This window comes from Heptranchias perlo, chromosome 16 (assembly GCF_035084215.1).
Source record: "Heptranchias perlo isolate sHepPer1 chromosome 16, sHepPer1.hap1, whole genome shotgun sequence".
NCBI classification, from domain to species: domain Eukaryota; kingdom Metazoa; phylum Chordata; class Chondrichthyes; order Hexanchiformes; family Hexanchidae; genus Heptranchias; species Heptranchias perlo.
Genome location: NC_090340.1, coordinates 54989089 through 55002499, shown reverse-complemented (window position 1 = coordinate 55002499; position 13411 = coordinate 54989089). Strand labels below are relative to the sequence as shown.

General features: G+C 44.2%; 1 protein-coding gene across 3 annotated transcripts in view; it reads left to right on the top strand.

The window, feature by feature from the left end:
• The window catches only part of LOC137333374 (chromodomain Y-like protein 2), a 104238-nt gene that overhangs the window by 55252 nt on the left and 35575 nt on the right, over window positions 1–13411 (top strand). For all 3 annotated transcript variants that reach the window (XM_067997518.1, XM_067997520.1, XM_067997517.1), the window contains exon 4: window positions 5717–5889. In XM_067997518.1, coding sequence (XP_067853619.1) covers window positions 5717–5889 — 173 coding nt within the window. The remainder of the gene's footprint in view (window positions 1–5716; window positions 5890–13411) is intronic.

Genomic DNA, 13411 nt, shown 5'->3' with positions numbered 1-13411 from the left:
CAATGTGTTCCTAGCCCTCGTTTTAAACCAGCATTGCGGCAGAGGTTGCAGATTGCTTGGACGAGCCTACCGTTTAATCTGCTGTCAAATTGAACTACGATGTAATTTTAGCGCAGTGTGTGATGGATTCAGTAGGATATTTGGCGGAGGAGAACGAGCAAGAGCAGTGAAAGGCCTGTAAAGTGACAAGCAAGGCACACAGTGAGATACCGGCAGTACCCAACATATTTGGCTCATCCAGGGAATGAGTGAGGAGCCGTGCCCTCAGAGACCGGGTCTAAACAGGGAGGCACTGGCAAAGCTGTGCCACCTCCTCAACGAAAATCTCAAGACAGGACGAAACACTCGCGCAGCATTTTTACGCAGTGAGTGGTTAGGATCTGGAATGCACTGCCAGGGAGGTGGTGGAGGCAGATTCAATCGTGGCTTTCAAAGGGAATTGGGTAAGTACTTGAAAGGAAAAAACTTACGCGGCTACAGGGATAGGGCAGGGGAGTGGGACTAGCTGGATTGCTCTTGCATAGAGCCGGCGTGGATTCGATGGGCGGAATGGCCTCCTTCTGTGCTGTAACCTTTCCATGATTCTATGATTCATTGTCAGCGGCCCGGAAAGCCTGACAGCCTTCAATATTTAATTCACCAGTTGCTTCCAGAGAAGCACTGGTGATGTATGCAGTGTCGGCCAGCTTGCTGTAACCAGGCGCAGTTTTGTGGTGTTGGCGCCAGTAGTATAGATACACATTGGGTCTAAGTGACCTGGATTATTAGGCCTGTTACCTACCCATTTCGTTCAGCATGCCATGAGGCAGCCAGGACTTGGCATGCACTAAGCTTATTGCTAAACCAATAGTAAATTCCCGACCGTCAGCTGAGCAGTGATGATAGGGCTGAGTTTACTGGGTTTCAGAGGTCTGGAATTCGGCAAGTATTCGACCGTTACTCATTGGCTACTCTCAACCGAGGCAAGGTCCCGGGGCATGGCACTTGGAGCCACGAGTGAGAGCTGGGCGAGTCGTTGGGACCAACTGTTGGTAAAACCACCCTTCTGGGTGCGGTTGTTTGCCATGCTGAGGTGCATCTTTAGGGCTCACCCCATACACCAAGCTCATTAATTTATTAAGTGAATTGATGGCCCTATAATGCAGTCAGAATGCCTAAAATGTACTCCGTACAGAACAGGCAAGGGCCGATTAGCCCCAGTCAGTTTGGGTCTTCTTGTCTTAAAGGGGAGTCTGCTTGCTAGTTGTTAAAGTTAAATTATGACTTAAGCGTTACGTCAGTCTACGTGCTTTTCACCACTGAAGCAATTATTACCTTCTTCAAGCTACACCCCATTCGCTATCTGTGGGTGGTTATCAACAGAGGAGGCAAGCAAGGTGCGTTTAAACCTGAGATGGTCAAAATGTAACCGCTCTTAGCTCTGCCACCTGTGTCTACAAGCCAAGTCAATCGTATCAAGACATGCCTGAGGAGGTATGTATGCAGAGACTATCCTAGAGACAAACCTTGAAACCACATCAAGGAAAGGGATGACTCGTATCAGTGACTGTCAAGATGACTGCTTCTAGAACATTTGTTGCTGTTGGTTCTTTCCAAGCAACAACAATTTGCATTTATGTAGCACCTTTTAATATAGTATAATGTCCCAAGGTGTCCCAGCAGCAGGAGGTACCTGTCAAATCTCCCAACTTGCAGTGTGCAGCCACATCAAGTAGGCGACAGATGCAATTTCTGCCCGGACAAGGAATCCATGGGCATCCTAATCAGGAGTGCAAAGTGCTATTGCCATGGGGCAGGTAAAAGAATAGAGCCAGTAGTAAAGAGGATACAGAAGCAATGTTTGCCAAACCAACCCCTCAGTCAGGAACAATTTTAAGGCAAGATCAAACAGGTGAACCTTTAGTTAAGTGCCTGTACTACCCAGTGCACAGCAGTGATCTGTATCTATGCACAATACCTTGCAAAAAAAACAAGAGCTCCCTCCATTGCGCTCAACTTTCCATCAATACCCATGAGTACCACTGGATTTCTTCACTACAGCCTTATTCTGCCGTATCTGAAATGAACTGTCAACACATTAGAGCACCATTCCACATTTTATTAATCCTAACTGTGCCCTGCAGGTGTGTTCCATGTGTTTCACCTTTGTGATTTCCCCCCTCCTCCCCCCCACTATGAAAGTGTGAGGTGTGTGTCTTCTACTCCCTAAACACGTGCTCCTTTCCAAGTGGGATCAGAAAGTGAAGCGGATGGCTGCTGGGTGTCATTTTTTTGCCTCTGGAGATGGAGGTAGTCCGTTGCCGGGTTGGTAGGTTGCCCTGCAACTGCACACCGCATGTGCATTTCTGGGTTTGCGTGCTATCTGTCATGTCTGGATTCATTTGAGTGGGCAGCTGTGTGTTATGATGTGATGTTGTTTCCTTGGGAGACATCGCCATCGTCCATGTCAGCTCCTCCCATTCCCACACGTGCCTTAGCAAGTCTGGAGTTCTGAGTGGGAGTAAACTGTTGGACAGCAATGAATTAGCTGATGCCTTGCACTGTGAATTCTCAGTCTGAGAGCAGCAGGCACATGGGAACAACACCACCTGCACGTTCCCCTCCAAGTCACACACCATCCCGACTTGGAAATATATCGCCGTTCCTTCATCGTCGCTGGGTCAAAATCCTGGAACTCCCTTCCTAACAGCACTGTGGGAGAACCTTCACCACACGGACTGCAGCGGTTCAAGAAGGCGGCTCACCACCACCTTCTCAAGGGCAATTAGGGATGGGCAATAAATGCCGGCCTTGCTAGCGACGCCCATATCCCATGAACGAATAAAAAAAATTCTCCAGCAGGTGAATCCAGTTGGAAAACAGCTGTAGATTGGTGGATGTCATTTGACTCCAAATAACACATCTTGCAGCGGGACGTCGAAAGCTCCTTCTTCTCTCAGTTGGTGGAGACAGTAGCAGGACAACTTTAATGGTGATCAGCGGCTTTCCAAGAGTTTCTGGCGTCGGATATCGCAATCCGTTGACATGGTGCACTCCCAACATGTCATGTGGATATGCACCAGAGCCACTGCGATATTATACTGATTAGCTGACCTCGCTTTATAGTGGGTGGTCAGCTTTCAGTCTTGCAGGTGCGCATAGCCCTGAGAGATCAGCAGTCCTACCATCACAACAGTGGGGTCTGCAAAATCCGCCCCCAGATGTATCGTTGAGGTCACAGCTGCATTATTCAGCAGAGCCAACAACTACGAACAAGCAGCAGCACCAGGATAGGGCCTCCCATGAGCTTAGGAACGTGGGAACAGGAGTAGGCCATTCAGCCCCTCGAGTCTGTTCCGCGATTCAATTAGATTATGGCTGATCTGTACCTTAACTCCCATCTACCTGCCATGGTTCCGTAACCCTTAATACCCTTGCCTAACAAAAAAATCTATCAATCTCGGTTTGGAAATTTTCAATTGACATCCAGCCTCAAACAGTTTTTTGCGGGAGAAAGTTCCAGATTTCTACCACCCTTTGTGTGAAGAAGTGCTTCCTGACATCACCCTGAACGGCCTAGCTCTAATTTTAAGGTTGTGCCCCCTCTCTCCTGGACTCCCCCACCAGAGGAAATAGTTTCTCTCTCCCTACCCTATCAACTTGTTTAATCATCTTAAACACCCCAATTAGATCACCCCTTAATCTTCTATACTCGAGGGAATACAAGCCTAGTTTATGTAACCTGTCCTCATAATTTAACCCTTTTAGCCCCGGTATCATTCTGGTGAGTCAGCGCTGCACCCCCTCCAAGGCCAGTATATCCTTCCTAAGGTGCAAAGCCAGAACTGAAGGCGGTACGCTAAATGGGGTCTAACCAGGAGTAATTGATTGCACACATGTTGCTGTACAAGCTACTGTTGACAATACGTTGCCCTATATGAGCCATGAGGATTTTTATTTGCCATCAGTGTGCAGCTTTTATGCAATCACCAGCACAGAATAACGCATGTGAGCGTCTACAACTTGTGAATTTTAATACAATTATTGGCTTTATGGGCTTTAGTCCTTCTCCTTGGGTCTCTCAATAATAAAAAAAATCAGCCCATTTCGAAGTATTGTGATGTAATTCCATTTATTGCTCAGTTAGTGCTGCCCTTTATGAAAATTAATGTATAGTTCAGTTAATTTTTGCACTGCTTTCTATTTTCTGGTAATCCTTGAGTCTACTTGTGTTATTGATTACCACTTGGTTCTTGACTGATGAAAAAACAATCGACAGAGACATACCTAGTCCTCTTGTAAGAAGCACTTTTTCTCTGTTAAGTAGGTAACCAGGATGAAACGTGTTGGCTTTTTCAGAATTTGATGCATTGTTTAGACAGCGGTCCAAACACAGCACATTTTCTTTCAAATTAAAGTTAACGCAGACATCATCCTACATGTCGTACAACAAAGCAAAATTTGTAAGAACTGCTGAAACCTCCACAGACAGTTTGTACAGCAGAGCAATGAGTATGATTTAAAGGTCATCCTTCCATTCCTCCTGGTATTTTTGCTTTATTCGACATGTCCCTGAGCCAATTTCACTCAGTAAGAAATGTGCAACTGCAAGATCAATAAATCACGGACAAGTAAGCACTGGTAGAGTATTCTGCTAAATAAAGGCACAACTCTAATTGTACCATGAGGGCTGAGATTCCTGTAGAATGGTTAATTTCATCATATAACATAACTCCTTTTTGAAATGGAGACAGCCATGGATCAACCTCAACGAGCCCCTCATCACTATATCATTCAATCCTTTCCCAGAAAATGTTAGCAATGGAAGATTTTTCTACAGAGTTCCATTTTCCTGCTTTCTCCCCACAGCGTTTTCAAAATTCTACTTTAAATAATTATCCAGTACCTTTCTCTATGTTGTAACTCATTTTAGCGTTGATCACCATTTGTGACAAGAATACTCCATATTCTGATAACTCTGCATAGGGAAGTTCTAACCTCCTCTATGTATCTACTGCGTCTCTAGAAATGATAGTAATCTAATTGTCTCTTGAGCCCATTCCTATCTTCCACCTCAATGGCCTTCCTCTTGCTCTGCGACTCTTGGGGGTGAATTTCCTCGAAGCTGCTCCCACTCCGCTGCCGTAACTTTGGCGAAAGTGTAGAGGAAACTCCAGTAACGCACGTGGGTGAAAAAAAAGTTTGGCTGAACTCACTCATTTTTAACTTGTGCCCTTTTGTATTTCAACCCTTCACCATAACAAACAATTTGCCAGGATCACTGGCGGACTAATCTTGAAACCTCTTAATTGCTACCCCATGAATTGTTTGGTTGTTCTACCAAGTTACCCTGAGCAAAATATGCTAACAGCATAACGGCAGAAAGACGACGAACCTGATGAAACTGCCACCAGTATTTTCTTTAATAAATAAATGTAACATGAAATATGGCTGAGAAATAAAGCACAAAATGTTCCTTGTTCCATTATTACTGTATGATATAATTTTCTCCTTTTGTTGACTGAGAATGTCGGTGTGGGTGTAAAATGTGTTTGTCCGGTTTATACTCACACAAATTTTTTTTTGTTAACATTAGTGATGAGGAAAATCTACTCATTTAGTTCTGTAAATTAGAGTTACAGGTGTGTTAAAACCAAACAAAAGCTTTCGAAAGGTTTGTTACCATTCCTCATCTGTTAGTGGTGACGATAGTTGAATGCTACTGTTGTCTTTGCAGATTATGAAGGAGGTGCGAAGAGCACTTGGTAATGCATCAGCCGATGACAGCAAGCTTCTGCTACTTAGTGCAGTCGGGAGCGTGTTCTGCAGTGGTCTAGACTATTCCTACCTAATTGGCAGGTTGTCCAGTGACAGGAGGAAAGAGAGTGCTCGGATTGCAGAAGCGATAAGGTACTTTTTCTTTATGAATGGTGAAAAGGCTATATTTGAATTGCATGTAACCTACGTCTTGCAGAAATTGCTGGAAATGTACAGCAGGCAATATACAGCATTTTAAAAAACCCCAGAAAAGGCAGGCTAACCGTTCAAACAGTCTAAAGCCAAAATGTTAATCTCGTTCCAGATACTGACGGATCTGCTGTGTGTTCCTAGCATTTTCTGTTTTAATTTCATATTTCAACATTTGCAGTTTTCTTCCCCCTTTTTTTTATCTCTTGTTTGTATCTTTGCTTACTTGTGTCAGATGTTCAAACGGATAAATCTACGCCTCTGTTTCATCACATTGATAAAGCCATGCCTTGTTTAGCCCTTTTGACTGAAAGAGGAATCCTGGTTGTGATACTAATATTCTAAAATGGCCAGTGAGCAGACAAGCACTAAGAAGATTAGCTCAGCTGAGGCTGCACTGGAGAGCTGACCCACTCAACGCCATTTACCAGTTCGCTTGGAACAGCAGAAACGTTTAGACGCACGCAGGGCCATCCAACAGTCAAGGCGGACATTGGCAAAGGATAACGGGAGAATCACTAGATCATAACTTATTTCCCCTTCCAAAGCTCAAAGTACAAGCCATAGGATTATTTAAAGAACAGGACCAACAGTCGAGGAGTATTAGTAGATTTGGTGCTTAACGTGTCCGATCATGGTGGAGCAGCAAAATAGGTAAATAGAACGCTGAGCGATAAAGCCAAGCATAGTACAAGTTGGAGGAAGATGTGGCAAAACCATACAGTGCTCTGTTCAGACTACATCTTGAGTACTGTGTCCAGTTGTGGTCACAAAGTGACACATTCATGGCCTGGAGGCAGAGCGGGGAAGAGCATCAGAGGATTGAGTTGTGATGAAAGACTGGCAAAACTTGAACTTATCAAGTTGGTAACTGCAAGAGCATGTTTGCAATAACTCGCATTTATATAGCACCTTTAACATCGTAAAACGTCCCAAGACGCTTCACAGGAGCGTTATCAAACAAAATTTGACACCGAGCCACGTATGGATATATTACAACAGGTGACCACAAGTTTGGTCAAATAGGTAGGTTTTAAGGAGCGCCTTAAAGAAGGAGAGAGAGAGGCGGAGAGATTTAGGGAAGGAATTCCTGAGCTCAAGGCCCAGGCAGCTGAAGGCACAGCTGCCAGTGGTGGAGCGATTTAAATTCGGGGATGCGCAAGAGGCCAGAACTGGAGGAGCGCAGAGATCTCGGAGGGCAGGAGGAGGTTACAGAGATAGGGAGGGGCGAGGCCATGGAGGGAATTGAAGCACAAATTCAAGCAAACGGAAGGAAAATTTAGGACTGATGCCAGGAAGTTCTTCGCACAGAATAATCAATACATGGAATGGACTGCTAGGTGTGGTTGCAGAGGCATAAAAAATCCGTAGTCATTTAAGAAACAGCTGAATGCTGTAAAGGTGGAGAGGACTCTAGATATTTTCTGGATAGATAAGCTGGGATAAGGCCGTAGGATGACCTTCATGCACATCTATCGTGTGTAATTGCCTTAAGTTCAGTTGCTGAGTATGACCCTTCAGAAGGCATCCAGAAATATGTGAACTCAGGAGAACAAAATATTCTCAAAGACAAATAATTGGACATCTGTACAAGGTGAAGTTCACCATCAGCGGTTGGGGTTAGACATTTTCCCCACATTAAACCTGAAAGCAACTTTAAAAGAGGCGTGAGTTCAAAAAATGAGCTCCTGACTTTTAAAACAAAAATTAAAAATTTCCAAGTGACTTTTAAAAGATACTTCAAAATAAGTTATTTACTATTTCAACTGAGTTAGGCTGTTTACATGGCCATAGAGTTAATTCATCAATTGATTGCATCTAGTCCCTTTCGCACGCTGCAGCCTACTGAACAGATTGTGGTGATCTCTGCTCATGGCTTGTATTTTTAAGCATTAGACCCAATTAATTTTATCCCATCACTTTATATGGAGGCACTTCAATGGCTTTAAGGCAGGAATATCCCTATGGACATCCATTAGGCAGCATGTTTCAAAGCATTAAAAGGTTTATTAATACAGGTCAGGATGCACTTTGTTTTTTGCACTTGTCCCTGCTGAGTTTCATTGTGAATGACCTCTGGGCTCTCTCTCAGAGGAGCCCTTTCCATGAAGAATACAGATAAAACCATCGGCCTTATTTCTGAAGCCTGCTGTTGTGGGGCTAAGAACTTATCTCCATGCTGGTGTTCCCTCTTCACTCTACTTTCTAAGATGCAAAATAACCCAGGACCGTTGCAAAAATCTGTTGACTCATTGCTCCTGTTAAAACTAGATTCAAATCCAGCCCAAGCTGACTGGATGGAAATCTCTTCAGCTTTTTTTTGGCTTTAAGTATCATGAATCAGATGAATTTCATCAGTTTCAATTCACTTCCACTGGGCACAAAGAAATTGTCATAATTCAGCATTAATTGGCACTGTATTGTCAGTTTTACTTGGGAGAGGCTGCAGGGATATGAGTAATGATTTGTCCCTGAGCTGAGTTTCCGATCCCACATCCTTTCCCATCACCAAGAATGCCTACTTCCACCTCCGTAACATTGCCAGTCTCCGCCACTGCCTCAACTCATTTGCTGCTGAAACCCTCATCCATGCTTTTCTTATCCCCAGAATCGACTGCTCCAATGCTCTCCAGTCTTCCACCCTCCAAAAACTTAGAACCATAGAAAAGATACGGCAAAGAAGGGGGCCGTTCGGCCCATCGTGTCCGTGCCGGCTCGAAGAACAACCAAGTGCCCATTCTAATCCCACCTTCCAGCACCCGGTCCATAGCCCTGCAGCTTACAGCACTTTAGGTGCAGGTCCAGGTACTTTTTAAAAGAGTTGAGGGCCCTGCCTCTACCACCAATTCGGGCAGCGAATTCCATACACCCACCACCCTCTGGGTGAAAATGTTTTTCCTCATGTCCCCTTTAATCCTTCCACCAATCAGCTTAAATCTATGTCCTCTAGTTCTTGAACTCTCCGATAGGGGAAACAGGTACTTCCTGTCTACTCTATCTGGGCCCCTCATAATTTTGTGCACCTCAATTAAGTCACCCCTCAGCCTCCTCTGCTCCAAGGAAAACAACCCCAGCCTATCCAATCTCTCCTCGTAGCTGCAATTTTCAAGCCCTGGCAACATTCTTGTAAATCTTTGCACTCTCTCCAGAGCAATTACGTCCCTGCTTTTGTATTCTGTACCTCAGCTAATAACAGAGAGCATTCCGTATGCCTTCTTCACAACCTTATCTACCTGTACTGCCACCTTCAGGGACCTGTGCACATGCACTCCAAGGTCTCTCACTTCCTCTGCCCCTCTCAACATATTCCCGTTTACTGCATTTTCCCTTTTACTGTTTGCCCTGCCTAAGTGCATTACCTCACACTTCTCCGGGTTGAACTCCATTTGCCACTTTTCTGCCCACTCCACCAACCCATTGATATCTTCTTGGAGTCTACAGCTATCCTCTTCACTATCAACTACACGGCCAATTTTTGTGTCATCTGCAAATTTGCCAATCATGCCCCCTACATTCAAGTCCAAATCATTAATATATACCACAAACAACAAGGGACCCACCACTGAGCTCTGTGGCACACCACTGGAAACGGATTTCCATTCGCAAAGACATCCATCAACTTTTACCCTTTGTTTCCTGTTACTGAGCCAATTTTGAATCCAATTCACCACATTTCCCTGTATCCCATGGGCTTTTACCTTTCTGACCAGTCTGCCATGTGGGACCTTGTCAAATGCCTTACTAAAATCCATGTAGACAACATCCACTGCACTACCCTCATCAATCCTCCTTGTCACTTCCTCAAAGAATTCAATCAGATTTGTAAGGAATGACCTTCCCTGAACAAATCCATGCTGACTATCCCTGATTAAACCATGCCTTTCCAAGTGACAGTTTATCCTATCTCTCAGTATTAATTCTAATAGTTTTCCCACCACCGAGGTAAGACTGACCGGCCTATAATTGTTCAGCCTTTCCCTCGTACCCTTTTTAAACAATGATACCACGTTTGCAGTCTTCCAGTCCTCCGGTACCTCCCCTGTATCTAGTGAGGATTGGAAAATGATCCTCAGAGCATCCACTATTTCCTCCCTGGCTTCCTTCAATAGCCTAGGAAACAATCCATCTGGCCCTGGTGAATTATCACCTTTCAAGGATTCCAGTCCCTCTAGTACTTCCTCTCTCGTTATGTTTACCTTATCCAATATTTCACACCTCTCCTCTTTAACTACTACGTCCGGATCGTCCCTTTCCTTTGTGAATACGGAGACAAAATATTCATTTAAAACCCTACCCACATCCTCTGCTTCTACACACAAGTTACCCTTATCATCCCCGATAGGTTCCACCTTTTCCTTAGCTATCCTCTTGTTCTTAATGTACTGATAAAACATCTTTGGGTTTTCCTTAATCTTACTAGCTAATATTTTATCATGCCCTCTTTTTGCTTTTCTTATTTCCTTTTTTACGTCATCCCTGTACTTTCTATACTCCTCTAAGCTTTCTGCAGTATTTAGTTTTCTGTGACAGTCATAAGATTTCTTTTTCTGCTTTATTTTGCCCCGTATAATTCAAGACAACCAGGGGGGCTCTAAATTTGGCAGTGCCACCCTTTTTCTTTGAGGGGACGTGTCTGCATTGTACCCGTAGAATCTCATCCAAAACTCTATTGCCCGTATCCTAATTCGCACTATGTCCCGTTCACCCATCACCCCCTGTGCTCGCTGGCCTACATTGGCTGCCGGTTCGCCAATGCCTCGATTTTAAAATTCTCGTCCTCATGTTCGAATCCCTCCATGGCCTCGCCCCTCCCTAACTCTGTAACCTCCTCCAGCTCCAGAACTCTCACAGAATTCTGCGTTCCTCCAATTCTGGCTCCTTGTCCATCCCCCACTTCCTTCACCCCGCCATTGGCGGCCGTGCCTTCAGCTGTCTAGGCCCGAGGCCCTGGAATTCTCTCCCAAAGCCTCTCTGCCTCTCTTCCTCTCTACCTCTCTCCTCCTTTAAGACTCTCTTTAAAACCTACCTCTTTGCCCAAGCTTTTGGTCACCTGACCTAACGTCTCCTTCTTTGGTTCCGTGTCAGCTTTTGTCTGATTACACACCTGTGAAGCGCCTTGGGCTGTTTTACTACATTAAAGGTGGTAATATAAATGCCAGTTGTTGTTGTAAGGAAATGTCATGGAGGAGTGACAAAGTGGAGCACTGTATCAACTTGGCTCACTTAGCACACTCATCTCTCAGTCATGAAGGTTGTAAGTTCAAGTCTCACTGCAGAACTTGAATACATAATATAAGCTGACACTTCAGTACAGTGCTGAGGGAGTGCTGTGTTGTTTAGAATTGGCGCCCAGAGGAGATGTTAAACCAAGGCCACTTTCTTTGCCTGTTGAGGTAGTCGTTAAAGATTTCATGACAGCAATTTAAAGAGTGCAATAACTTTTCCTCGTGCCCTGGCCAACATTCTTGCCCAGATGAACACCACCCAATAAAAGAGATTAGCGGGCCCTTCATTGCACAGCTGTTTTGTTGTGAGCAAAATGGCTGCTGAATTTGCCTAAATAACAATATGCACTGCACTTCAAAGCAATTCACATATGAAATGCTGTAAGATATTTCTTGAAAATGTGATACGACGCTGTATAAATGCAAATCTTTCTTTCTGTTGACTTTCTGGTGCATTTCTGTCAACAGTGTTGACAGAATTTAGCTCTGTGGTTGGCCCGTACGCTGCTATTACTGGGAGTGGCATTGGAGTTAGAAAAATGTCTTTCTCCCGCCCCACCCCCACGAGGATTTATTGGAATAAAATAGAAGAAGCAAACTGGATATTTTATACGTTAGATGATTTTTGAAAAGAAATCTCGGGTACAATGAGTAGATGTGAAAAACAAATTGAGAAATAAACATTCTTAAACTATAAGTCAGAAACTAGCACAAATGCTGGCTACCTTGACTGGTAATAGATGCGTACTTTATCCATAAATGTCTTCATAGGATCATAGAGACTTACGGCACGGAAGGAGGCCGTTCGGCCCATCGTGTCTGTGTCGGCCGAAAAAGAGCTATCCAGCCCAATCCCGCTTCCCAGCTCTTGGTCCGTAGCCTTGTAGTTACGGCACTTCAGGTGCATATCCAAGTACTTTTTAAATGCGATGAGGGTTTCTGCCTCAACCATCCTTTCAGGTAGTGAATTCCAGACCCCCACCACCTTCTGGGTGAAAAAATTTCTCCTCAACTCCCCACTAATCCTTCTACCAATTACTTTAAATCTATGCCCCCTGGTTATTGGACCTCTCTGCCAAGGGAAACAGGTCCTTCCTATCCACTCTATATAGGCCCCTCATAATTTTATACACCTCAATTAAATCTCCCTTCAGCTTCCTCTGTTACAAAGATAACAACCCCAGCCTATCCAATCGTTCCTCATAGCTAAAATTCTCCAGTCCTGGCAAGATCCTGCTATATCTCCTCTGCACCCTCTCTAGTGCAATCACATCTTTCCTGTGATGTGGTGACCAGAACAGTTCTCAAGCTGTGGCCGAACCAATGTTTTGTACAGTTCCAGCATAACCCCCCTGCTCTTATATTCAATGCCTCGGCTAATAAAGGAAAGTATCCCGTATGCCTTTTAACCACCTTATCTACCTGTCCTGCCACCATCAGGGATCTGTGGATGTGCTGGCAACCATTTTGTCTTTTATCATGGTGGGCTTGGGTCAGGAGGCCTTCATTAAAAAAAAATTGCACAGTGACTGTGAAAAAATTTCTCCTCAACTCCCCCCTAATCCTTCTACCAGTTACTTTAAATCTATGCCCCCTGGTTATTGGACCTCTCTTCCAAGGGAAACAGGTCACTTTGTTAAAGAATCAAAGTAACTGCAAATTGAAAACTCCTAGTAGTTCTCTCTCTCTACTGAGGAGAATACTGGCTGATTCACAGTACATTTCGATTATGGTCCTCAGCAGTTGTGATAAAATGATAGATTTTTGTCTCGTGCAATTGTGGTAGATATCACTTTAAAACTCGCCCGTAATGCACACCGAATTAACAGCTAGTTGGCTCATGATTCTCAAACATGCACAGATTGAAGGATTGGTTCAGTTTGTATTTGATTGATGGTTGCTTTTTGAATGTGAGAGGAAAGTGATTTCAAGATGCAGGATGTCCCGGTAACATTTTTTCCAGGATTTAAAAGAGACACTTTTTGTTTGAATTTGGGAAATTGGAAGATTCTTTTAATAGAAGTCAGTTGACGGAGAATCTCATGAGAAGAGACGGTTAAAAAATTCTAAGAATTTTAACCGTGACAACTTGGAATTCCTTGGTTAAATAAGAAATATTGTGTGCATATCGAAAAGTCATTTATTAGAGATTAGATTAGCTGCTGGAGTTGTGGCGGGGGGGGGCGAAATTGGGCCGTGCAGCGCTTGTTTTGTAGGCGCTACGCAGACACCTAAGTCCT